We start from the raw sequence: 27,675 nt of genomic DNA on the forward strand, positions 1-27,675 counted from the left end.
TGCTAATTGTTTTAATTTTGATGCAAAAATCACTATATTTGTTAGCCAGTCTGTTTGCAGAGTTGACATAAAATTGTCCTTTTGAACTTCTGAAGAGATTACAACATGAAATACTTGGGGGTTTTCACTATTTTAAACTAAGACATTAAGTGACTTTAAAAAATTCTCATCTGACTTCATGGGTGGCATACAGTGATATAATACCTCTTTAGACAACTTCCAGAGAATTCCTTTATTGAAACTTTTAAGTTTTACCATGAAATTTTATATAAATGATGGAAAAATGGGAGACACATACCAATTACATGTCAGGAAAAAATATTTTAATAGTGTTGTTATATAGCGTATTGGCTAGTTCCAGTGGATCTTCATCTCTTACTGCTGACATTATTTCCAGTATTTGACTAAAACAACAAAAATGGATGGTTACATTTCTAAGTACATATTCTGTTTTAAAGGTATTATCTTTTTTCACATAAAGGAAAAGATACTGTTTGTTTTAGCATCTTTAACATAAAAAGCCTAACAGGCGTTAAAGTTTTCAGCAACGTTAACAGAAAGTTTGACTGCTAGGGTATTTAAAACAGAGCAGTTAAAGACAAATTTCTGAGACAGTCTTGCATATAACTAGAGCCAGGCACCAGGTTCAAGTAAATTACAAAACCAGCCCATATTATGTGTACCACAATTACGGAATTAACCCAGTGGAAATGAAAAGTCCTTTTAAACTGTGGGTTAATTACACATTAGTGGGTCGTGATGCGCTTTTAAAAAATAGAAAAGCACACTGCATTTAGTAAGGGAAGTACTGTTTCATTTTTGTTTGGGTTTTATTTATACATGCAAGTGTACTGAGTCACAGTGTGGTATTGTGGGGATAGCAGTTAAAGTTTGAAAGCCACTGCTTAGAGAACTGGCCGTAAAGGACAGCAAGAAATTGCTGCATCACCACCAGCAGAGTGACAACAAAGGAAGTTAGAACAAGTTACTTAGAACAATGTATGGTTAGTAGGGGGGATGGGGAGAGAGAACTTCCTATGTTTTTCCCTTCAACAGAAAGGTGTGAATCTTTCTGTTTCTTTGCCTAGAATAATGATAATTATCAGTAGCTGTTTTCTAGCAATATTATATGTAGACAGTATATCTTATACATGAATTAGAAAGTTCAAAGTCAGAATTAAACATTGAAATATTCTTTGTCTTAAGCTTTTTGTTCCCTTTATGGGTTCTGAAAATATGAACACCTAAAGGAATCAGGGACAGAGATTAGAGATTAACTGGAACTTTTAAATTCTATAGGAGTAACAAAAGCCTTGTTTATGATTCCTGCCACCAATCTCCCTTCTGGCCCCTTCTCCACACTGATACCAGTTAATAGCTTTCCTGCTTAAAATCCTTTGGGTCCTGATAAAATCTAAATTCCTAAGGGTGGCACACAAAAGCCCTCACTCTCTGGCCTTACAGTACCTTCCCTATCACTTACCGAGCATCCTACTTTATGCCACACTGCAGTCATTGTTCCAAGCTCTCCCTCAGTCTGCCTTCGATGAAGGTGTTTGTCTTGGTCTGGCCTAACTCCTGGTCCAACTTAGTAAACAGATGAAATGTCACCTTAGTTAAGCACTCCATTTCCCCTCAGGGCAGGCAGCTGCTCTGTCCTGCGGTCCCAGTCACCTGTTCATACCTCTCTAACAGCACTACTATCTTGGATTATACTTTTTATCTGCTTGTTTGCTCCAGGAGGATCCTTGTCAGACTTAACGGTTAACGCCTTAACCAAAGTGCCTGGCACAATGTACCTACTCATCTGGTGGGATGAGGGTGGGAACGGTCTTGATTCTTCTGTGTAGTCTCAGTAACTTGTACCTTTCCTGATATTTGGCAAGAGCTCCAAAATGTATTTCAAGGAATTTATAATCTAATGGGGGCGGGGGGGCAGAGATCTCTATACAAATAATTAAAACATAAAACTCTTAACAGATGGAGTTTATAAAAATGACTTTGTAAGTAGGAATTAACTTGCTAATTAGTATTTAGCATTAGACTAGGGGCATGTGTCTTTCTGAAACGTGGTTTAAAATTCTTCAGTTTGGAAATGTTGATTTTCCCAAGCTCTGCCTACTCAGAAGTGGTATTCACGATTGCAGTAGATACTCAAAAGCCTTCTTGGTTCTTAATAGTCTGCATTCAGAAACACCTTAAAATTTTGTCTTGCAAATATGTAGCTAAAGTCAACAGCCATACTTTTACTGAACGATTAAGGCAGTGTGGAAAACCAATTTAGATACACTGTTGGCAACTACTTCCTCTAAGATGGCTGCTGGAAAACTGCCAGTTTCTTGTCTCTAGTGTCCTTTTAAATCTCCAAAGAATTACTGAAATGTCTCTGGACTGAACTTGCAAGTACCTACATTTCATAAAAATTACAAGTGTTTCTTTTACTAATCAGAGTTTAAATATATTCCTCACCCTACAGATTTTAAAACATTCAGTTTTAAAGTCTTTGCCAACATCAGCATGTTTATAAAGGAAAATCTTTCCAGTGCATCTTTATAGAATAATTCTTTATTTTTCTGCTCACTGAATTTTAGATCTGGCTTATCTAATATACTCTTACCTGTTAAAACTACTAAAAAAAGATGGAGCATATTAAAGGAATTATTACAACAATCTAATATTAATTTTTATGAATATGTGATAAATATATCCAGTTGCCTGAACTGGTAAGCCATACTAGATTGATACAGTCAGATTTAAATTACTGCTTGTGCAACAAACGAAACTGGATGACGGGCCCATTAAAATAAACTTTTCCTATAAATTAAAATATGCTGTACAGCTCCTTGGCAGTTAGATGGGTGATACCGCCCTTCTTTTCACATGTGCTCTGTATTAGTAAAAAAATGATTCTGAATTAGTTTTTTTTTCCCTAGGAAATAAAATTCTATGAAGTTCTGCCCTTTTTCTCGGTTGGAAAAAGGAAATCATTTCTATAATTTGTCCTTTTGTTCAGAGGCTTAAAGAACTGTGTTATTTCTTAGGTTTATTCAAGCTGTCAAATCACTTGAAATACAGATACCATTAAAAAAAAGGTCTCCTGCTAAGACTGTGCTTTTATACATCAGCAGGAAACCTGCAAGATAACAGAACTTAAGCCAGGTAAGGTGATTCTATGTATGGATAGCTTTAAGATTTTTTTCCCTCCCTACAAAATGACAAATGACCAAAATCACATGAAGTTCTTACTCTGTAAGAAAACCACTCTGGGTTGAGAGGATGTGAAAAAAGGAGCTGATACACAGCAATTAGACACGAATTCCTCCAAATCACTGCATTTAAAATGGTCTTTGATAACTTCACTTGGATTTCACCCAACTTTAATTCTGTCCCTTGAGTTCATTTTGTAAATGGCATTTGGTGGTTTGACTTTTAATGTTCTGAACACCATGAAAACAAAATACTTACATTATATGGCAGGGTTCATTTCTGTCTTTCAAACAGTGCCCATTTTCCCACTTCTTTGTGGTGGGAAATGAAGTTTTTATATATTTTGATCCAGCATGTGTACTTTTGACTCCACACCAAGGTGCATCTAGAGTTAAGCAAAGAAAGAGAAGTCTCTCAAAGAGATTTTTACCTTTTTATTTTTTTAATGAATATTATCAAACTATTATATAACCTCTAAGATATACGCCATGATTCAGCTTAAAAAATGGTAAAAGGCAACAGAAAACAGCTTTAAGAAAAGTACAAGATAAAATCTTGAACTGTACAAATTCTTAAACTTTTATTTCGTTTTTTCCCACTAACAGTATTGTTGGTGTATGGTATGCTTTAAAAAATCTAAAGCTAAAAGAAATACAACATGAAAACATTTAAGTTGAACTTCTGTTTGCCCCTACTGAATGTAAAACAGTGGCTTTGATTTTTTTGTTTTTTGTTGTTGTTTGTTTTTCTTGGCTGTGCCACGTGGCATGCGGGATCCTAGTTTTCTGATGACCAGGGATCGAATCCCGTCCCCCCCTGCAGTGGAAGCTTAGTCCCCCCCTGCAGTGGAAGCTTAACCACTGGACGGCTCCAGGGAAGTCCCCAAAACAGTGGCTTTGAATACTGGGATTATTTACTTACCTAAATCTCTAATAAAGAATTATAATAGCTTACACATTTTACAACCACTGTATTTTTAATAAGATAATTTAGTTTTCATGACTCCCCAAGGAAATACACCTGATTTCTTCAGAATGGCTCAGTCTTGACTTTACTAAAAAAAGTCCATGTGTATAAGAAGAGCCTTGAGTTCAGGGTAGAGAAAAAATTTTTAGCTTCTAACTTTGTCTTACTTTGAGAGGCAGCAGATTAATTTCTAAAATTCTTAAATCCAATTTGATTTAAATGTTTGCACTTTACTTAAAAAGTATTGTACAATTAAGCCATTACAAAGAAGACATTGTTTTAAAAAAAAATTCTGAATAGTTTTTGAAACCCTGAGGTGAAATGCTTAGTTAAGACTCCTTGTTTAATAAAACAACCTCCTTAGTTACCACATAGTCTGACATTCCATTTTTAAGTGCTTAGGCTTAGTCAGACTTCTAAAATTGAAAAAATCGCCTGCATAAATATTTTTCCATTACAACTCCCAAAGACTTCCTGAAAAGTATAATTGTTGAGGTTGAGCATGCTAATAAAATAATACTTGTTTACTTGTCTCTAGCTCTTTTTGGGTATGGTTTCATATGAAAATTAAGTTCTAAAAGCAAACTTACCAGTCTCAATCATTAATTTTTCACTAGGTATTGACTTCAGAACTTCCAAATTAGCCTCAGTTTTCAGTGAGCTTGAAAAAAAAAAGTTATTCATATATAAAATAAAAAGGTGCATTTAATGAACAGAAACTTTTTCATATTATAAACTTGTCTAAAACAGATTACAGAACTAACCCAAAATCCTGAAACAAAACTTTGGTTGGCTACAATGGAAGTATACTTTAGAAAGTATTTGCACATTCCCATCCTTACAGAATCCAGATTAAGATCTATTCCAACCAGATCCTGCCTTTAGGGGGTGCAATTTTTCATGCCTATCAGTTGATCGTCCAATAACTTTCTGTAACAGTCTATGTTAAACAATTCTTTGAAAAGAATTTATTTGCGCCTCTGGGTAATTTGCGTAACTTAGAGCTCATAAGGCTGCTTTTGAAGGTATGGCCAATTTCTTTATGGGCCAAATACCCAGGGAGTCACTGGTATGAAGGAATCAGATACTCAAGGTTCATGTTTCACTAATCAGAAATAGAATCTTCACAAAGGATGAAAATCACAATCACTGTTAGAACTATGAGTATTTAACATGGTATGAAACTAGAAAGCTGGTTAGGAGATGCCAGTTTTATTATTCCTGTTTAGACCCCACCGCAACCCACCCTCAAATCTGGAAACTTTTAAGATCTTCCATTACTCCTGATATTCTGAAACGTGATAATGTGTCCGGGCATAAAACCTTTTCATCCATTTAGGCAGCTGGAATCTTCCAATTTAGACTCTTCCCCACCCCTAACTGGGAACACATTATGGAAAAACAGGACTTTTCCTCTTTCATTTTCTTTCTTCTCTCTGGGACTTTTATTAGTTAATTTTAGGACTCCTGAATTGGTCTCCGAGGCCCTGTTTCTTTCATACCTTTTTTTCTGGGGAATTAATTTTCATTTTCACACCCTTAGACAGGATTATTGGTTCCAATTCTCTCTCATTTGACAGAATTACATATCTGCACCCTTGCCATGATTTCTTAGTAGGAAGAAGGAACCTGAATCTGGCCATGGCCTCAAGACTTGCTTTGACCAATGGGATGATATGGCCAAGAGGCTTGGAATGCACTCTCGTGATCTTCTGAGATTAGCATGCACTAAGTAACTGTACCTCTTCAGCCTAGGCACCCAGAATGAAAACACATGGTGAAGATCTGAACCCAGCATGCAGCCTGTGGCAGAGCTCACCTCCATCAGTTAAACCCCAGCTGACCCAAAGACCCATGAGTGTTTAAAAAAAAAAAAAAAAGTTTACTGTAATATGTCAATGAGTTTTGGGATGGTTTGCCATATATGTGATGACTAATACTGTCCTTATGTTGCATTTTTAACTTCAGGACTTGATATAACTTTTCATTATGGAGAGTTTCAAATATACACATAACTAGAATAACACAGAACCCTCCATCTCCACGTATGTATTACCTAGCCCCATCAGTTATCAACTCCTGGCTGATCCTGTTCCATCCACTGAATGCTTTCCTCTGGGATCGACATAAGCATTCCAAGTCTTAGTCCTCAATATTCCAGTTTGTTCAGTTTTCTTGAGAAAAAATTACTTTTCCCCCTGAGTATAAATGCTTGCTGCTTCCGTACTCTGTGCATGGGAGTGGATATGGGGATTGGTATCTTTCTCTATATAGGCCTTCAATCACCCTGTTTTGGTCGCAGTTCTAAGCCCGAAGCCTTTCTGGGATTCTGTCTGCTACACCTGCTCCCATCTCCTCTGAGGCCCTTTAGTGGTACAGTCTACGTTTTCTCTTCCAATTTCATCTGTCTTCAGAAATCTACAAAACATTTCTCCATTAGCAAAACTTTGGCCTTTTTTTCTTTACTTGTCCTTTTTGAATATACTTTTATTTTAGCAGGATTTTAGGAGGGTAGGAGGGAAATGTGTGTCTAGTTTACTGTAAGTACCAGCCTTTTGTTAGTGTTCTCTAGAAAAAACAAAATTCTCATTTTCAGCCAGCTTAATGCTTGGTCAATATATTTTCTAAAATATGCTGATATATTTGATACGGATACTAAATTTAAAACATCACCAAGTTTTTGGAGTATCTGCATATTTTTAATCTCATGAAAACAAATTGTCTGACTGACTCTTTTCCTACATATATTAATGCTTGTAAAAACTTATCTACACAGACATAGGAAACAAACTTATGGTTACCAAAGGGGAAAGGGCGGCGGGGAGGGATAAACTGGGAGTATGGGATTAACAGATGTACACTACCTTATATAAATAGATAAACGAGAAGGATTTGCTGTATAGCACGGGGAACTATTCAACATCTCGTCATAAACTATAATGGAAAAGATGTGTAACTGAATCACTTTGCTGTACACCTGAAACGATATTTAAATAAACTACACATCAGTTAAAAAAAAACTGATCTGAATACAGAACTATATACTATCAGAAGAAATATTTTTAATCAAAGCCAGAATCTCTGATAAGGTTTCCCATTTAAGGAAGAGCATCTGCATAACTGTATGGTCAAATTTGAAACTTTCCCATTTTCTTGGGGGGAAAAATTCTAATTTAATCTTTAGAAACCAAAGACTATATCATAATGTAAACAGATTAAATTACCATACCCCAGAAACTCAGAGTAAGACTACTCTAAACTGAATTTCAAAAGAATAGAAATATTGACTTCGACTAAATAAACTACTGACCCATTAATTCTGAGTTAATGTAGGAGAAAAAAAATCTCAGGTAATGAGCTTAAAGCCAAGTCTTTATAAACTCAAGATCACTTAGAAACCTCTAAGACAGAGGTACAGTTCAAGTTGGTGAAATAAAGGTCTCTACCCCCTTCTCTTGAAAATCATCCCAAAATAAGAAGAAACAGCATATTTTGATGAAACTAGGAGACATTTCTAACTCATCACAAAATATAAAGCAGAAAGTAGAGAAATGGTAAATGATCTACGTTTATGTGCTAAGTGACTTAAGTGCTATGTGCCTGTACAGAGATACTGAAGATAAGCAAACCAGTTCTCCCAAGGAAGTTCTAAGAACAGGAAGAACTAGGTACCTAGAAAGGCCGGGGTAGGGCAGGGGACTGAAATGGGGATTGCTTGAAAAGTCAGGGCAAAGAGAAGATGGGGTTCTCAGATTACTTTCCAATAAATTGGTGCAGAGATGACAACTGCCCTGTACCCTGGCCCGAGAGAGAGGGGCAGAGACAGAGAGAGACACGTGTGCACAGTCTCTGGACTGGAAGACAAGCAGCACGGAGGAGGGCGGGGTGAGGCATGGACTAGAAATGGAGACTGACTGCTTACTGAACGGACACACCCTCTCTCCAGCACCATCCTGCGCCAGAACATAGGTATGTTTATGAATTCTCATCCCATTTTCCCAGCGGGGATCAGAGGAGCCCTCTCTGGAGAAACTGAACAAACCCAGAGGAAGGTCTTGACAAGCTGACATTAAGGATTCCCCGGCGAGAAAGTCAGCTGGCCATCTGTGGGCCTGCAGTTGAGGGGCTATCTCCCCACGGGGCTTCCAACAGCTTTTCCCCCTTCACTCTTAAAATATACAGCAAAGAACTGCCTGACATTTGAAGAAAGCCTCTATCATGATATAGACCAAAACAAAGAGGAAAAGGAACTCAGAGAAAATAAAAGCATTAAATGGCATATATATATATATATAAAACATATCTTTAGAGAGATGGGAAGATGCTGCATCTACCAAACAATATGGTAGGAAAAAAAATGAGAGCTTTCAGAGACTGAAAACAAAAGCTTAAGTAAGTTTCCTTAAATAGTTGAAAAAGGGAATTCCCTGGCAGTCCAGTGGTTAGGACTCCAGGCTTCCAGTGCAGGGAGCACAGGTTTGATCCCTGGTCGGGGAACTAAAATCCCGCAAGCCATGTGGTACAGCCAAAAAAGGTTGAAAAATAAAGCACTTGTTTGAGAGGAGGAAAAAAATTAGACATTGTAGAATAAAAAATGAGATCAGGGACTTCCCTGGTGGCACAGTAGTTAAGAATCCACCTGCCAGTGCAGGGGACATGTGTTAGAGCCCTGGTCCAGGAAGATCCCACATGCCGCGGAGCAACTAAGCCCGTGTGCCACAGCTACTGAGCCTGCGCTCTAGAGCCCGTGAGCCACAACTACTGAGCCCACGTGGTGCAACTACTGAAGCCCATGCGCCTAGAGCCTGTGCTCCGCAACAAGAGAAGCCACAGCAATAAGAAACCCACGCACTGCAACGAAGAGCAGCCCCACTCGCCGCAACGAGAGAAAGCCCACGCACTGCAACAAAGACCCAACGCAGCCAAAAATCAATCAATCAATAAATAATTTTAAAAATTGAGATCAGAGTATCAGCCTGGGAGGTCCAAAGAAAGAATAGAAAAAAAAAATTGAGAAAACTTCTCAGGCCTGACAAAGATGAGCATCTAGCTGGAAGGGGCCAGTGGAGAATGACAAAAACTCATCAAAACACCTTTGCACATTTTGATAATACCAGAGATAAATAACTAAAATAATCCACAGGGAAAAATGTATGTCACAGGCAATGTATTGGGAAACAGAATAGAGACTGGAACCTAGAACTGGAATATTGTAAATCCTCAGTGAAAATGATCTCTAATCTAGAATTTTATGCCTAGAAAAAATATCAAGTGAAAGTATGTTTTTTTTTTCCTCTTTCATTGACTATCCAGGTAAATTTTCAAGAGGAAGAGCAGAATTAATTCATTTGCAAACATGTGTTCCATCAAAACAAAACAGAATACATGGGATTTAAAAATAGGAGTTCTATCACAGAAAAGACACTAGTCCAAACTGTAGCAGAAAGATGGAAGGGTCAGGAACTAATGAATTATCTGATTATCCACACAGGTTTCCTCATGTGGAAAAATAGAAAAAAGCATTTTACAGAGTTGTTGGAAAGTGTGAAGAAGGCTTCAAGTTTTGAAGAAAGCCAAGTAAATAAAAATACGAGTAAAGTTACTCCAGGAAAATAAAAAAGTGGTACATCACATGGCTCAGCAGTCAACAATATTTTACATAGACATAATAATGAAAACACGTAATATGCATATAACCAAAAATTCTCAAATAACTACATTGAGAGGGCTATAGAGGAAATCATGGAGGTGGGGAGGCAGTATTGGATATAAGAACTAAAGTGCTCAAACACCTTAATGGAAATAGACAAAGGGAATGAATTAAGAGTTAATAGCATATATGTAATATTTAGATACCAGGTGATAAAAAGTAAAGTGGTTAGCTGTGGAAAAATTAACTTGGGATAGATGGCATGCTGGGAGACTGTGTTTATAAGTCTTTTAGTACTACTTCTTTATGCATGCATTATTTCCATATTAATATATAAATTAATTAAATCATCAATTTATTTAAAATATGAAAGCAGCATCTAGGACATTTAAATAAGTCTGAATTCTATAGCAAATACTTAATTTCATGATTCTATTTTCCAAAGTGGAGTTTAGTAAAAAAAAAATAAAAAATAAAAAAAATAAAAGTACTTGGAAAAGTAGTGATTTTAAGGAAATGAAACACTGAAGAGGGAAAGGAAGTCTTATTTTTTGCAATTTATTTTGCAATTTATTTCATGAGCTACACTGATAACCTGAGGAAAGACACTGGTAGAAGCTCACCAAATTATTTGGAAGAAAATGAGCCCAGGGACCCAGCTGTGCTAGCAGACTGTACTGGCTGCATGAGGTTTAGTGTGTGTAACAGCAGGAAGGTCACCAAGTGAGGAAGAGGATACAGGTTCTCACACTTTGAGTGACTTTACTCCTGTTTAACTTCTCTGAGCCTCAGTTCCTTGGCCTACAGAGATACAGAAGACAATTATGTCATAGTATGACCTTTCCCCCATAGGTGGACATCACTTGTGTATATGTATATGCAATGCTGTGAACACATACGTTTTAAAGAGATAAACTGATCCGAGAATAAACTGCATTGCTAGAGAAAGCTACCTGCTAACCTCAACAGAAAATTGTTTTCCATTACTGGAACACAGGATAGCAGTTTATAGCTTTCAAGCTTTAATCTGTAATAGTAACATACTGTTTAATTTCTTACATTTATCACTAAAATTCACAGACCAAGGTCAATGCAAAACACACAAATTTTAATAAAAACAAATTTAAATCTTTATCAGTAATTCCCTATAAAACAATTTAAGGAATCTGCTTAATATAAAAGTTAAAAAAACGAAAACCAAAAAACAACTCAAGGACCTACCAACCATTAAATCCTATGTAGAGACCCAAGTCCATCAAAGCAGCTGCTGCTTCCTTGGTACCGTCAAATGAATGCACCTAAGGACATGAAGGCATATTTTATTATAATAATTACTTTTCTTTAAAATTCTAAATAACATTAATAGGACTTTCTAAGCAAAAATATAAATGCAATAGGGGTTTTTTGAACATGGGGTTTCAAATGTGGCCCCTACAATTTTTATTTTCAAATCAAATTTCACAATTATAACTTGTCATCATCTCCAATGTGATGAGGCAAGAAGGAGATGGCTGCCTAGAATTTCTGTCTGTGGCTGTGCTGAGGTCTCTGCACCAGCACTACTGCTGTACCTCCAGGAAAGGGGACTGGAGGAGAGAGCCACATTCTAGGCAAAAGCATGAGGAAAAAGTAAAATGTTACAAGACTATTTTAAAAATATTTTTAGATGTTCAGTTTTTCTGTTAGAGGATACTTTTTTTTTTCTAGAAGAGAAGTGAATTTTAAGAGGAAAATTTAAGATCTATTAAGAGATTGTAAGAACATTGCTAAGAAACTGTAAATTGTTATACAGTCAATAATATCAGCTCAGCCAGCAAAAAGGATTGAGATGGAATTTTTCTCCTTCAAAGATAAAGGAGTTAAAGCAAAATTTTTCACACTTCAGATGTATTTATGTAATCAAAACAATAAGTGACAAGACTCCTTTAAACACACCTAACAAGTGAAGTCACGTTAATATAGCATCCAGACAGTCTGAATACACTGTGGCTAACATGTTTCTCAAAAATAACTGTTACACAGCTGCTCAAAAGGGTTTGTTCTTCCCCTCAGCAGTTCCAGCTGACTAGAAAGAAAACACAGCCTCTATCAATATAAGATAATTTTAAATATGACCCTCATAAACCATTTTAGAAAATCAGTTATTAATTCTTTATTTGGCAATTTTTTTTTTTGATAAAAGTCAAACATTTAGGTTGGATTTGTTGTTGCTGTTAAGTCTTTTAAACTACAGCTGACCCTTTAACAACACAGGCCTGAACTGAGAAAGTCCACTTACATGTGGATAACAGCTTTTTTTGCTAGAGACCAGTGAGTCTCTCCTAAAATTACATGTGAAAATTGTACATATGAGCATTTTTCTGAGGCAGATTTTCAAAGGAGTCCATGATCCAAAAGAAAAAAAATTAAAAATCACTGCTGTGGATACCCAAGCTAAGTGATAGACAGATAATATTTATGGAACTTTCTCAAGACTAATGACTGAAGTGACCATAGGGAAGTGTTTCGAGCAGAAGCAAACTACAGAAATGAGAATGTGTCTCTAATCAGAGTGGTAATAGTAAATAAATACAGTTGACAAGAAATTAAGAAGGCAAACCTGAAAAGAGTGCTAAAATATTTTAAAATATTATTAAATTTCATTTATATTTTGCTCAAAATTTAAATTGAAGAACATTAAAGGACGGCTGATGGAAGAAGCAGAGAAAAAGAAGATCATGCAGACTATTACAATGTGCAGGACTAAATTCACGGGGTTTTCTTGTGAACAGAATTCTGTACTCATTCTTGTACTCTGAACAAAGTAAATGTAACTAAAATAGTGTGGTTTATGTTTGTACCATATGTGATCTATAGATTCAACAGTAAATTTAAATGCCCTTCAAATAAGAGAGAGTGGAACCTTAGTAACTTTATTGCTGACATCTGAATCACTTTATAGAGGCCAACATCATTTATTAAAAGCAGTTTCTATACTTACCACCCCACCTACACACCGATCTCTATTCCTTCTCATTATGTCTGTGAATTTAAAACAGAAACAACTTTTAGCAAATAGCTTGATTTCTGCAAATTCTTAAATTTTAAATGAGATTTTAGCTTTAGCAAATAGCTTGATTTCTGCAAATTCTTTTTGTTTTTTGTTTGTTTTTCGGTACGCGGGCCTCTCACTGTCATGGCCTCTCCCGCTGCGGAGCACAGGCTCCGGACGCGCAGGCTCAGCGGCCATGGCTCACGGGCCTAGCCGCTCCGCAGCATGTGGGATCTTCCCAGACCGGGGCACGAACCTGCGTCCCCTGCATCGGCAGGCGGACTCTCAACCACTGCGCTACCAAGGAAGCCTGATTTCTGCAAATTCTTAAATTTTAAATGAGATTTTAGCTTTAACTCACCCAAAAATTCAGCATGTGAGTTCCGACAATGAAGAAACATTGGTAATTTTGTTTGTTCTGACAGTTCAAACTGTTTTTCAAAATATCTGCAAAATGGAAAAAAAATTTTCCTCATTAAAAATTTTATTTTAGCATGAGAAAAATAATTGTCAAATGATTTTTTTTTAAGTTAAAGGGCTTTTATTCTCTAGAAATGATAGAACAGAAATAGTGAATTCAGGCATTTAAAACACATTAGGCCTTGCCGAAAGCTTTTATAAAAACTTCCTGAAAGGGTTACTTCATTTTCTGGGATTACAAAATTATTTTCAGAAATGTTTGTTAGTTTTTCCATTGTAACTGCCAGGTAAATTAGGTAGCACTTTACCATTGGTCACTAGAAGTAAAGAGCTGTAAGGTTTAAGTTTACAGTGATGGAGACTGTTCCCCCAAATAAGTACTTTTAACTAGCTTTCTGACTAAATCTCAATAAATGAAGTGGACACCCTCCTATCACCCGTGGGATCCCTCCCCGAAGCATGTGTTGGTGGACGAAAAGACATGGCCAGCCCCTTGTCCTGAGAGCTGGCTGAGCACCACCAGTGGGAATCAACTCACTCCAGTGAGAAGCCAGGCTTTATACTCAGTGTTTTCTATGTGCTGTTATACAAGGAGTTATTGCCACTAAGCAAAAAGAAGGATTCCCTTTAAAACTAAACACAAAGAATTTATGAAACAAATGAGCACAAAAACTGAAATACTCCGTTTTTCAGAAAAATGAAAATTACATGATAAAATGGCAGTCCTGAACATTTTAGAGTACTTTATAAAAAATTTTTATACCATTGTCTCATCTAATCCTCAAAATAACCCTAGGATAGATAGGACAAGAGCTGGTGTCAGAGGGGTTTAAGACCTTGTCCAAGATCACAACACACAAGAGGCTTTCAAGAAGCCTCTTCCTGGTCCCAGCATTTAAGAACAATATCCAGAGGACATGACAGGGTGGGAGTTCTGTGTGTCTTTTCATTTCAGCAGTGTTCCCTCTCGTTCTCATTAATGGTCATGTAGTTTAAGCTAAACCAGGAGTTGCAGACAATAGGTGTCATATTATTTTCTTAAGGGGTTTACCTCTTCTAGGCCCCTAATTTGGGGGAACAGTTTCTCCGTGTATAACTTAAGTCTCTTTTGCTGTTTTCCTGTCTCCTTGAAGTGCCAGACAACTATTTTCCTAAGAGTACCCCCTTTGTAAAATTCTTGAAAATGCTATGTTTTAAAATTAGAAATAGAAATGTACTTCTCAAAGAAATAGTCATCCTAAAATTGGTGGTCTGTCTTTATTATCCAATTTTTTTTTTTTCAGATTCTGCTGGACTAGAATAAGCAAAAATATTTTTAGTTAGCATGGTGCTGAAACTTCACAGTGTAGGAAATATAAACGAACACTTGGAAAAAAATATTTTAATAATTACTACTGGTCACTATATCCGTAACCTCTAAAGTAATTCAAATGTCAGCAATTAAGTGTTCTCCAGTCATTATGTAAACTTTACTCTGTATTTGGCTTCTGGCTACACACAGCCATACAACCAAGCCACAGATTTACAGAATCTAATGATCAGCTTGGAAATAAGCCTTCTTATCGCAGAGTAGTCAAAAGTACAATTTATGAAAATAACAGATGCCCAAGCAACGTGCTTACAGAATTTTATATAATATGGGAAAAGAAAGGTCGATGTGCTCAAGCCGGCTAGGTATCATAAGAAAACCATGTGGTAAAAAATCATTCCCAATAATACAAATTGAGGATAATTGGTACTTAACATCAAATGACTAGTCTTTAAAGAAAAAACAACCCACTATGGTAACTAGGAATAACAACAGAAGTTAAAGGGCAGGAAGTGGCACCTACTTTTTTTTTTAACTAAGGTTTTAAAATATATATATTTATTGATTTATTATTAGTTATTATCTATTTATGGCTTCATTGGGTCCTCATTGCTGCACACAGGCTTTCTCTAGTTGCGGCGAGCGGGGGCTACTCTTTGTTGTGGTGCACGGGCTTCTCATTGCGGTGGCTTCTCTTGCGGCAGAACACTGGGCTCTAGGCGCGTGGGCTTCAGTTGTGGCACTCAGACTCAGTAGTTGTGACGCACGGGCTTAGTTGCTCCGAGGCATGTGGGAATTTCCTGGACCAGGGCTTGAACCCGTGTCCCCTGCATTGGCAGGTGGATTCTTAACCACTGCACCACCAGGGAAGTCCAGTGGCACCTATTAAGAGACTTCTCTGCTTCTTTTAAGATTTTTAAAAATTCATAAATGAGAATCATTCTTTGAGTTAGATTTGCTCATTTTAGCAAAGCTGTAATTTGCCTCTGATTGTAAATATTACTGCTTCTTACATTTTAGGGTCAACAATAGCTAAGGACAAGGGCTTGAAAAGTTCAACTTCAGAGTACCAGCTGTTATTACAGGCATACCTTGTTTTACTGAGCTTCTTGGATACTGTTTTTTTGTTTGTTTTTACAAATTGAAGATCTGTGGCAACTCTACATGAAGCAAGTCTCTCAGCGCCATTTTTCCAACAGCATTCACTCACTTTGTGTCTCTGTGTCACGTTTTGGCAATTCTTGCAATATTTCAAACTTTTTCATTATTGCATTTGTATTGTATTACTGTATTTTCATTATTGTATCTGTGATCAGTGGTCCTTGATGTTACTCTAGCAATTGTTTTGGAGAGCCACAAACCTTGCCCATACCAGACAGCAAACTTAACAAACATTCTGTGTGTTCTGACCTACCAGCGTGTTCCCTGTCTCTCTTCCTCTCCTTGGGCCTCTCTATTCCCTGAGACACAACAGCATTGAAATTAAGCCAACTAATAACACTACAATGAATGGCCTCTAAGTGTTCAAGTTAAAGGAAGTGTTTCATGTCTCACACTTTAAATCAAAAGCTAGAAATGTTTTAAGCTTAGTGAGGAAGGCATGTTTAAAGCCAAGACAGGCCAAAAGCTAGGCCTCTTGAGCCAGTCAGCCAAGTTGTGAATGCAAAGTTAAAGTTCCTAAACAAAATTCAAAGTGCTACTCCCGTGAACACACAAATGATAAGAAAGCAAAACAGCCTTACTGCTGACATGGAGAAAGTTTTAGTAGTTTAGATATGAGATCAAACCAGCCACAACATTCCCTTAAGCCAAAGCCTGATCCAGAGCAAGGCCCTAATTAACTTCAATTCTGTGAAGGCTGAGAGAGGTGAGGAAGCTGCAGAAGATAAGTTTGAAGCCAGCAGAGGTTGGTTCATGAGGTTTAAGGAAAGAAGCCATTTTCATAACATAAACGTGCAAGGCGAAGCGGCAAGTGCTGATGCAGAAGCTGCAGCAAGGTATCCAGAAGATCTAGTGAAGATAATGAATGAAGGTCGCTACACCAAACAATAGATTTTCAATGAAACATTTAGTATGTAAACAGCCTTACATGTTTAGATGAAACAGCCTTAAGTTGAAAAAAGATACCATCTAGGACTTTCATAGCTAGAGAGGAGAAGTCAATGCCTGGCTTCAAAGGACAGGCTGACTCTCTTGTTAGGGGCTAATGCAACTGGTGACTTTAAGTTGAAGCCTATGCTCATCTACCAACCTGAAAATCCTAGAACCCTTAAGAATTATGCTAAATCTACTCTGCCTGTGCTCTATAAATGGAATGACAAAAGCCTGGATGACAGAATATGTTTACAACATGGTTTACTGAATATTTTAAGCCTACTGTTGAGACTTAATGCTCAGAAAAAAAGATTCCTTTCAAAATATTACTGTTCATTGACAATGCACCCACTCATCCAAGAGCTCTGATGGGGATGTACAATGAGATTCATGTTGTTGTCACGCCTGCTAACACAACATTCATTCTGCAGCCCATGGATCGAGGAGTAATTTTTACTTTCTAGTCTTATTTAAGAAAAATATTTTGTAAGGTTATACCTGCCACAGATGATGGATCTGGGCAAAGTAAATTGAAAACCTGGAAAGTATTCACCATTCTAGATGCCATTAAGAACATTCGTGATTCATGGGAAAAGGTCAAAATATCAACATTAACAGGAGTTGGGAAGAAGTTGATTTCAACACTCATAGAGGACTTTGAGGGGTTTAAGACTTGAGTGGAGAAAGTAACTGCAGATGGGATGGAAACAGCAAGAGAACTAGAATTAGAAGTGGAGCCTGAAGACGGGACTGAACTGCTGCAATCTCATGATAAAACTTTAATGAATGAGAAGTTTCTCTTTATGGATGAGCAGAGAAAGTGGTTTCTTGAGATGGAATCTACTCCTGGTGAAGATACTGTGAAGACTGTTGAAATGACATGACATAAACTTAGTTGATGAAGCAGCGGCAGGGTTTGAGAGGACTGACTCCAATTTTGAAAGAAGTTCTACTGTGGGTAAAATGCTATCAAACATCATCACGGGCTACTGAGAAATAGTTCGTGATAGGGAGAGTCAATCGAAGCAGCAAACTTCACTGCTGTCTTATTTTAAGAAACTGCCGGAGCCAGCCCAACCTTCAGCACCACCACCCTGATCAGTCAGCAGCCACCAACACTGAGGCAAGATCCTCCACCAGCACAAAGACTGACTCGCTGAAGTCTCAGATGATGGTTAGCATTTTTTTTTTAGCAATGAAGTATTTTTTAATTAAAGTCTGTACATTGTTTTTTTACACATAATCCTATCACACACTTAACAGACTACAGTATAGCGTAAACATAACTTTTATATGTGCTGGGAAACCAAAACATTCCTGTGACTTGCTTTATTGTGATGGTCTGGAACTGAACCCCCAATATCTCAAAGGAATGCCTGTAAGTTGGATTGAGGCAAATCCAGAAGACCCAAAGCGTTCCAGCAGTACACCTGAACCCAGTGTTACTCCCTCCTCTAAGCCAGAGGAGAGACTGAGGCACTCCTTGCCATCATCTGAGGTTTCCTAAATCCGCAAATGATTGTTTTGAAATTTTGTCTGATGTCTGATTAAAAAAAAAAAGACCTGCACAGTATTAACATTCTAAAACCCCAAGAAAAATGCCCAAAGCAAATGCCTCCCACTCAAGTGAACAGAACTCTAACTTGCAACAAGGAAAGGAGTGTAGTAGCACCAGGCAGAGAAACTGAAAATACAGGGTATGCCTAAAGGCTAACCTTTCCATAACTAAATCAGGACTTTTCCTTGTCTTCTTGCTTTTGTTCTCTTTTTGCTCTTTAAAAAGCACTTTTCAAAAATCCCAAACAGAAACTATAGCCAGTAGCTTCCTTTAGGTTGGCAGTATTTCTAAGAATAATACAACAGCCACAATTTATGGAGCTCTGACTCTGTGCCGGGCACGGCACAATGGCCTTTACATACTAAATGTTAAGAAAGGCAGGCGGTATTATCCCCATTTTAAAGATGAGGAAATTGAGATTTACGAAGGAATATATAGGTACCAAAAGGCAGTTATGATTCAAACCTAAAGATCTGTTGATCCCAAAGGTCTTTTAATACTATGTTATCTACTGCCTTTACTTACCATTATTTTCCGGATATTCTGTCTATTGCACAGTAGTGGGTTTTTTCTTTCTTTTTTTTTTTTTGGTCTTGCCTCCTAATCCATTATACTAATTTATTTTCTATTTTTCTCTTCTCACAGGTCTTTTTTTTGACTATACGTTTTTACTTAAAAAGTAAAACAAGGGCTTCCCTGGTGGCGCAGTGGTTGAGAGTCCGCCTGCTGATGCAGGGGACACGGGTTCGTGCCCCGGTCTGGGAAGATCCCACATGCCACGGAGCGGCTGGGCCCGTGAGCTATGGCCGCTGAGCCTGTGCGTCCGAAGCCTGTGCTCCGCAACGGGAGAGGCCCCAACAGTGAGAGGCCCGTGTACCACAAAAAAAAAAAAAAAAAAAGTAAAACAAAAATGACAATCACACTAGTTAATTGTTTCAGATGGACAACTGGCATATATAAGCACAGACCAAAATCTAAATTCTTTCAATAGACTCAACAGTAAAAGCTGAATTATAGGCTTTTTATCCATCATGCTCTACAGGAATCAAAAAGACACTTTCCTTATTATTAAAAATTCAGTGCACATTTATGATGTGCTAAAAGTACTGTGCTAGGTGCCATAGGAACTAGAACATGAGGAAGACCTGGTCTGTGCCTTTGAAGAACTCAGAGACACTAGTTTGTTGTGGGAGCGGAAGTGGTAACACAAACACTTTTATTACAATGTGAGAAATGCTGAAACAAGTACAGAGTGCTGTGTGGCAGAGAATAGGGGTGATGCTGTTAGTACGTGCTATAGGAAAGGAGGGAGCAAAGGTAGAAGACATGGGTATATGTTTCCATAACAACAATCCAAATGCAATTACTACTGGTTCGTCATTTTTTTTACTAAGTCATTTGATGATCTATAATAAAATGAAATTTCAAACTGAACTGCCCATCTATTCAAAATTTCTACTGTACTTTAATTCGTCCTTAGCTTTACCTGTTCTGGAAGAGGCCTAGGTCACATCCCGTCACCTTAGCAAAGCCTTCTGACTCCCCCAGAAAGTGAGTCTTTCCCTCTGCTGTTCACATACCTTTTTGATAGCACTTTCCAACCTATTTTAATTATTTATGTCCTCTCTTATCTGTAGAGGCACTTATTCTTCTTTGTATCAGACTGAGGAGACACTTGGTAATCTTTCACTTAATCAGTGGAGTTCAACTCTATTACAGATCAACATCTGGACAACTGGCATGTGTGCTGAAGCATAAACTATATACTGCTACATATACATCGTTTTACGTTCTGATCTGAAGATGATGGAGCAGTAGAAGAGAGCTGACACTATCAATGTCTTCATTAAACACACACACAAAGCAGGTTTAAAGTATTTAAGTTGCACTTTAGAATCAGTTTAAGTCATCTGGATGACAAGTCATATGGAGGACCCTGCCACTGTCCTTGATGGTCACACCACACAATCTGTTTGCCTCATGAGGCTCATCTTGGCCAAAAACAGACATGAAAGTGGAGGAATTAAGATCTGTGGGCTTAACCGAAGAAGCTATTACAGCCAACTGTTTCTCTTTTTAAGTGTGAATATGTGAACTTTTAAGGTTAAGTGAACTGACCTACATGATATTCGAGAGAGGTACAGAGATTTAACAATCCTGCCAGTAATCACGTGAATGTCCCTGAAAAACACGGGAAAAAATATGCTGCTAACTAAACAGCTCTGAAAGGTTCTATAACTGTGAGGCCTGAAAGGAAGAGTCCATAGAACATTACTCTAACCCATTCTGTGTCACTTGGTTATGGTCCTTCAGGAATTCTGGACCCTGAAGTCCAGGGTACGACAGGCTCACTGGTCAATCTGCGCCTCACTGGAGGCACCTTCACCTGGACCGGTCACACTGGGATTGCGTGTGTGGGCAGCGGAGGGAGCGGGAGGAAGTACACTTCTGGCAGGTATGGTTTTAAAAGTCCCTTCAGGCCATCAAGTGCTGGCTTAATCAAGATCATATGACAAGAAATCATTAATTACTAAATATTATGAGAGAGCTAGATGGTATCTTGAGAGAATGTGATCCAGACTCCTCTTTCATGTATGAGAAACTAAGCAGGATGGAGGGTTGTTTATTCTTCAATGGCTCTAGGAGCAGATACTATACCTTATTCAGAGTTTTGTACACTATGAGTATACTATGAGTTCCCAGCAGTTTCTAGCACATATTACTCCATAAATATTTGCTGAATAGATGAATAACTAAATGAGCCTCCTTTAGAAACTCATTTTAATGTTTTACCATCTTGACAATTAATATACTGTTTTTGAAATTCAACAAAATGCTTATGTCTTAAATTAAGCCTATAACATAATTTTTCTTTTCAGCCTTCAACACTACCCACCAGTCTGGTGACAGGAGTTCCAGCTAACAGCTAAAGGCAATGGATTGTAAGAAGTCCCTGAGGCTTGTGAGCTTGGAGTTTTCTTAGAAGCCACCACTCGCAACATGGATCCTATGAAAGGATTCTCAGGTTCCAAACTGACAATATCCAACACCCAGCAAGAGTAAAATATGCTTTTCTAGCTTTGGTGATTGATCCTATAATCTCTTTTTATTAATAATATCTTTTACTCTTAAATCATATGCCCCACAACTGAATTTAATTCATTTTATTGGAATGGTTCATGTATGAATGCACTTATTATTAAACAAACAAAAATCGAAAGTCTATCATGTAAACTCATCCCTGTTTCTACCATTAAAATCAAGTTAAATGGTTAAACAATTAGGGAACTATATACTTCCATACCTTATGAATTCCATTCAAGTATGCATGGAATTTGTTTCACTTAACTTTTAATATACAAAGGGAAAAACAAAAAAAAACCCTCACACTTAATCTAATTACATTCTGAACTGATAAAATCTACTTAAAAATCGCCCTTAAGATTTTACAATACGATAATTTCTAAAGACAACAAATTTCCTTACTTGAGCTGAGTACCTTTAGGACAAAACTGCAGTCGGTCAAAATCTTTAAAAGATAAAAAAGAATCAATAATTACTCATGACTTGTACACAACAAATCAATTATTTTCAAACAAAGTCACTCTAACGGGATAAGTTGGCACTTACCAAGTCCACATTCCCCTATTGCTACAACTTTCCCCTTGTTGTTTTCAGCGAGATTTAGTAACTCCATCAAGTAAAGATCAGGGTTATTCTTTTCAAATTCATCACATCTTGTAGGATGACACCCAACTGTACTGAAAAACATATCTAGCACAAAATAATGTCTTAGGATTATTTTCAGAATATTTTTTCATATTTATATTTAATATGCAAAAATGATATAATATCAAATAATTTCAACTGGTCAGTTTTTAACAATACCCATAAACTAGTCAAACTACCAGAATTGCACTGGGTTAATCACATAAGAATTTTTGGAATACTAACAAAGTAGGACATGAATATGAAAATTGCCTTAATGTACTGGTAAAAATAATTCAACTCTTCCAAAGTTTGGTATTTACTGAGCCTTTTGAATGGAAAATGAAACAATTTCTTAGGTAATTACATTTCATTCTACAATTTTATCTTTAATATTCACTGTTTATGTGACTCAGGTTTCATGTATTAACAGTTAAAATGCATTCCTTTCCCTGAAAAAGGGTAACAGAGGTGGAAGTAGGATTCATTTTTCTAATAGAAAATAAAGCTCACTTATTTGGAGGCTGTACTTTGGTATCTTAGTTGTGTGGAACACAAGTGTGAGGTTGAAAAGGGCTTAAGAAGCTTAAGGCGCTTGCACCTGATGAACCCATGGGAGAGACCTGTTGCCTTCCTCAGGCTCCCACTGTTCATGCATAAAAGGAGCTTTTAAAGCAGTGAGGTAGCAGGTATATGCAGAGGAGTGGAAAAGGGTTGACAATGGAGATTCGAGAACTTTTAAAAGCATATCTGTTTGGGGAATAACAAGTATGCAAGATAATATTCTTATAGCCATCAAAAGCTTCTGGGAAGATGATTACTTTTATGACTTTAACCACTAAGAAAAAGTGTCAGTGGATCCTGAAGAGAAGGATGCATTTTAGAAAGATTTCAATAAAAAACAGCTTTTAATGAATAAACCAGTATTTTGAAAAATAGCATGGAATGCCTAATTCTTCAGTGTCTAGCACATGAAGTACACTCCCTGCTGCTCCCCAGCAAAAAACAAACAAAAAAAAGGTTAGGTAAATGAATGCCAGATAAAGGAGGTGTTTTATGTAACTAGGATTCTTGTAGGAATCAACTCCAAAACTTTACAGACTTTAAATAAATGCAAATATATGAACATAAAGTGAGCATATGAGGGATTATATATTATATTATTATTTGCATTCCTGGGACCTTGCACAGTGTCTCTGATCTGCATGATGAATATTTAATAAATGATCTTTCACAGCCTAAGTTAAAAAACAGCAAATAAAAAGCAACTCATATCTTAAACACATTACGGCATATACACAAAAATTCTACATCAGGAATATCTGAGGTTAAATTCTATGCCTAGTGAACTTAATTCTCATTAACTGAAATCTTAAAATAATCCTTATTAAATACAAGAGGGTTCATCAAGCATCTGATATAACAATGGGCACTTTCAATTTTTTCATCTTAATCATGTCACACTGAAATTGGTCTATCTTCCTGTTGTGTCTACAGTATTTGTACCTGAGGCAGTTCTCAGAAAGACTTCTTCAAAATAACTTATTTCACATTTTGGGGGGTAAAAGTAATATGAGGATACCATTTGTCTGTGCCAAATGCAGTGCATCTTTACTGTCTTGTAGATTTCCACCTGTAATCACAAACTGAAACAGAAAGAAATAAAACAAGTCCACTTTACCAGAGTGTCAACCACAGTTTCCCAAATGTGCTTTCCTGCTGCTTTTTTCCAGAATGCTTCTCTTTGACTGTCACACACCAACCCTCCTTTAAAAATTCAGCTGAAAGATCACCTCCTGTGCAGAGTGGATCCTGAATACCCTCTCCACATGCGCATGCATGCACACACACTACAAAGAATTTGTGACTCCTACCAAAATGTATTCACATATCTGTCTTTCCTATTAGACCATGAGTTTCTTGAGGACAGAGATCACATTAGGAGGACTAAAAACTTCTGAATTTAGAATTCTGTTAATCTAAATTAGAGATTCCATAGTGTTGACTAAACAGTTCTCCAAGTGTGGTCCTGGACTCTCCAGGGGATATGTTAGGTCAAAACTATTATCATAATAATACTAAGATGTTATTTGCCTTATTCACTCTCACCTGTCACGCGTGTGCAGTGAAGTATTCCAGAGGCTACATGATGTGTAACATCACAAAAGACTGCAGAAACAGATATGAAAGCTCAGCAGTCTTCTGTTAAGTCAGACATTTAAAAGATATTAAAAAAAATACAAATTCCACTCGTGTTACTAAATGTTTTTGGTTTAGAAAATACTTTTCATAAAAATATGCTATTTATTTTACATAATGGTCTACTGTTTTAAAATGAATTAATAAATAGATACAGTTGACCCTTGAACAATGTGGAGGTTAGGGGCGCCGTTGACGATCTGTATGTTACTTACAGTCGTCGGCCCTCTGTATCAGGGGTTCCACAGCTACATATTCACCCAACCTCAGATCACGTAATACTGTAGTATTTACTACTGGAAAAAAATCTGTGGCTAAGTGAACTCACAGTTCAAACCCGTGTTATTCAAAGACAACTGCATTTAAAACTTTTCTGTTTTAATTTCTAATACAATATATATCAATAGATAGAACCCACATAAGAGCTCTTTGGGGTCCTCAATAATCTTAAAGAATATGAAGGGGTTCTGAGGCCAGGTTTGACAATCACTGGATTCATGTATATTGATAAAATGCTCTGTAGGGAAATGTATAGCTCTGGGCAAGGAAGCCCTTCCACAGAGTCCACTGCAGTTAGAACACCATCTTTGCTAACCTGTTTAAGGGAAAACGTCACTAAAGAGCTATGTGTCGATGGTGACTGCTGAGGCAGTGCTGCTTAAGTGCACATTCTTCTGAGGAAGTGATTTAAACACACTGAGGTATATTTTTTAAAGCATACTTCATGAGACTCACTGAGCTAAAATGAAGAACTCATTCTAGGTACACACGTAAATAGAACACACAGAAAACACAGGAGATAGTGCAAATGATAAACAGACATTTTCACAGAGTGATAAACTTCTGAAATGATAGACACTGAGTATCTATTCTGCTTGTAAAACATATATTAACAAAAATATTGAGAAAACTATTGTTTACTAACACTACCTAATTCTTTAATAAAGGATGAGGTGGGGACTTCCCTGGTGGCACAGTGGTTAAGAATCCGCCTGCCAATGTAGGGGACACGGGTTCAAGCCCTGGTCCAGGAAGATCCCACTTGCCGCGGAGCCACTAACCCCGTGTGCCACAACTACTGAGCCTGAGCTCTAGAGCCCGCAAGCCACAACTACTGAGCCCGCATGCCACAACTACTGAAGCCTGCGTGCCTAGAACCCGTGCTCCGCAACAAGAGAACCAACCGCAATGAGAAGCCCGCGCACCACAATGAAGAGTAGCCCCTGCTCGCCACAACTAGAGAAAGCCTGCGCATAGCAACGCAGCCAAAAATAAATTAATTAATTAAAATAAAATACTCTGTAATGTCCTATATGGGAAAATAATCTAAAAAAGAGTGGATATATGTATAACTCATTCACTTTGCTGTACACCTGAAACACGTTATAAATCAACTGTATGCCAATAAAAATTAAAAAAATAAAAGGATCAGGTGCCCACAACCAGTTTTCAATTATGTAATATACTTTGTAATCAAATCTACCTTTTATTTTACCTGTAACTTTCCCAAATAGATGAAAAAGTAAGGACAAGGCTAGGGGACATATACTTTCCTCTCCCACTTTACGATGATGACGACGACGACGATGATGACGACAATGACAGCTTCCACTATGAACATAATAAATGCTGCTTACTTCATGCCTGGTACAATATCAACTGCTTTGCATTCTATATTTTATTTAATCTTCACAACAACTCTGTTTATTAGCTATTATTATCATTCTTGATTTAGGGATGAGAAAACTGAAGTCTGGAGAGATGAAGCACCCCAGGTTACAAAGCTCTGAAGGAGGAAGCTGGGGCTGGAACCAAGGTTTGTGATGCCATAACTGTGCTTTTAATCACTACCATAAAGCTACAAGGTACTGGATTAAATTTCAATTTGGAACCATGTCCAAGTAAATTTGATTTCAGTTCTTCAGTTCTGTCATTCCTAAATCCATGTGTGTTATAAATGTTAAGATTAAACTATTCATGGATGACACACGAAAACTGTCTACAAAAAAACGTCTCCTGCCATATCAGTCAACAAAGGATGTTATGGTCATCAAGCCCTCAGCCACTGCAGCCGCCTCTGACTGTGCACCCTGAGGGGATTCAGGATGGCGAAAAACAGGACACTTGCTCTAGATAGTGAAGGTGCACATCAAAGGAATGATTTCAATGAGCCCAGACTCTTGCATCTTCCCATATGTAGAAAAGTGCTAAATTCATTAACTTGAGATTTTTTTCTTTAATTAGCAGTAATCTTTTGATGTTCCACTACCTGTTTTTTATGTTGTTGTTTTGTTTTTTTTTTGGTGAAACGCCCATATATCCTGGCTCCTCCCTTACCTCTCCGGAATGGTCCCTCAGAGCCACCTGAGAGGATTAGGCAGCTACTAGTTGCTTCTTAAGAAGCCTGGTAATTCAGCAAGTATGCCAAATAAAACATAATTCTCAACCTTTAGGTTGTGCATTTTTTTTCAGTTGACAAAATTTAGGAGCTTGGTATTTCAGAGTTTGCAGAAAAACATTTTATAAAGTGATTTACCAAGCAAAGAATGAGCACATAATGAGAAATTATGTTGTAACTTTTATCCTTACTACTTCTGAATAATAACTAATACAATTTTAGAGCTGGAGACTGCAGAACTCATTTAGCCAGGAGTATCGCTTTTTAAAACTGAGGTTTATTTAACTTAGAAACAGTAGCTACTAAGTGCCCTGATACCACACTATGGAACTTAATCTTTTTTTTTTTTTTTTTAATATTTATTTGGCTGCGCTGGGTCTTAGTTGCAGCACGCGGGTTCTTTTAGTTGCTGCATGCGGGATCTAGTTCCCTGACCAGGGACAGAAGCCAGGCCCCCTGCATTGGGAGCGTACAGTCTTACCCACTGGACCACCAGGGAAGTCCCCTTTGGAACTTAATCTTATTTCTTGTGTGCATGTGTGGGCTAGCTTGCTACTTAAAAAAAATACTGATTATATTCAAAAAATTTGACACCGAACTAAAATTCTTTTGCTTAGAACGCTCTAAAAGTAGTAGGAATTCTCCTGATTATCAAATTACCACCATAAAAATTAAAGTGTTCTCTCAGTTATCTGAAATGTTATACATAGTATAAAAGCTAAACTTGGTGATTAGATACATGTCTTCTTGATGATTGCTTACTTCTAACAAACGCTAAATTGTTACAAAATCTACTAATAGTTGCCTCTTAAGAAGCCTGGTAATTTAGTTGGGTTTTAAAAAACTTTTCCAGGGAGACTTGGCCATTTACTACACTTCTGATCACATGGAAGATACACTCACAAAGTTTGTGTCACTTAAACTGCTGAGAACAGAATATTTTGATATTTTATTTCATTAACTTGCTAGTATTACATGTTGACAATACCTATCACAAAATGCTAAATGTGGTTTGGCTTTCTCTTCTTTTCTGCAGTATTTTAACCAAAATTTAGCTTTTTTTAAAAAAAAAAAAACCATAAGGGTAACAAAAATGAAATGTTACCTTTTTAACACCAATCTGAACAGCTCTCTC

At 37.2% G+C, this 27,675-nt stretch overlaps 1 protein-coding gene across 1 annotated transcript; it reads right to left on the reverse strand.

Annotated features, from left to right (window-relative positions):
* Positions 1 to 266: 266 nt before the first annotated feature.
* Positions 267 to 27,675, reverse strand: TATDN1 (TatD DNase domain containing 1). Its single transcript, XM_079722594.1, has 10 exons — positions 27,646 to 27,675; positions 23,526 to 23,589; positions 21,866 to 22,009; positions 21,722 to 21,764; positions 13,216 to 13,301; positions 12,804 to 12,844; positions 11,045 to 11,121; positions 4,764 to 4,834; positions 3,466 to 3,592; positions 267 to 404 (listed from the first exon to the last, which is right to left on the reverse strand). Exons 3-10 carry the CDS (start codon positions 22,005 to 22,007, stop codon positions 302 to 304), a joined length of 690 nt encoding a protein of 229 aa, XP_079578720.1. The 5' UTR covers positions 22,008 to 22,009; positions 23,526 to 23,589; positions 27,646 to 27,675; the 3' UTR covers positions 267 to 301.

This window comes from Hyperoodon ampullatus (genome assembly GCF_949752795.1).
Source record: "Hyperoodon ampullatus genome assembly, chromosome: 17".
Classification (NCBI taxonomy): domain Eukaryota; kingdom Metazoa; phylum Chordata; class Mammalia; order Artiodactyla; family Ziphiidae; genus Hyperoodon; species Hyperoodon ampullatus.

Coding starts and splice junctions, on each gene's coding strand:
- TATDN1 (XM_079722594.1), bottom strand. CDS start 22,007: ATGTTTTTCAGTACAGTTGGGTGTCATCCTACAAGATGTGATGAATTT. Junction 11,122..12,803: donor ATCGGTGTGTAGGTGGGGTG/GTAAGTATAGAA, acceptor TCATGTCCTTAG/GTGCATTCATTTGACGGTAC. Junction 405..3,465: donor AATGAACCCTGCCATATAAT/GTAAGTATTTTG, acceptor TTGTTGTTTTAG/TCAAATACTGGAAATAATGT.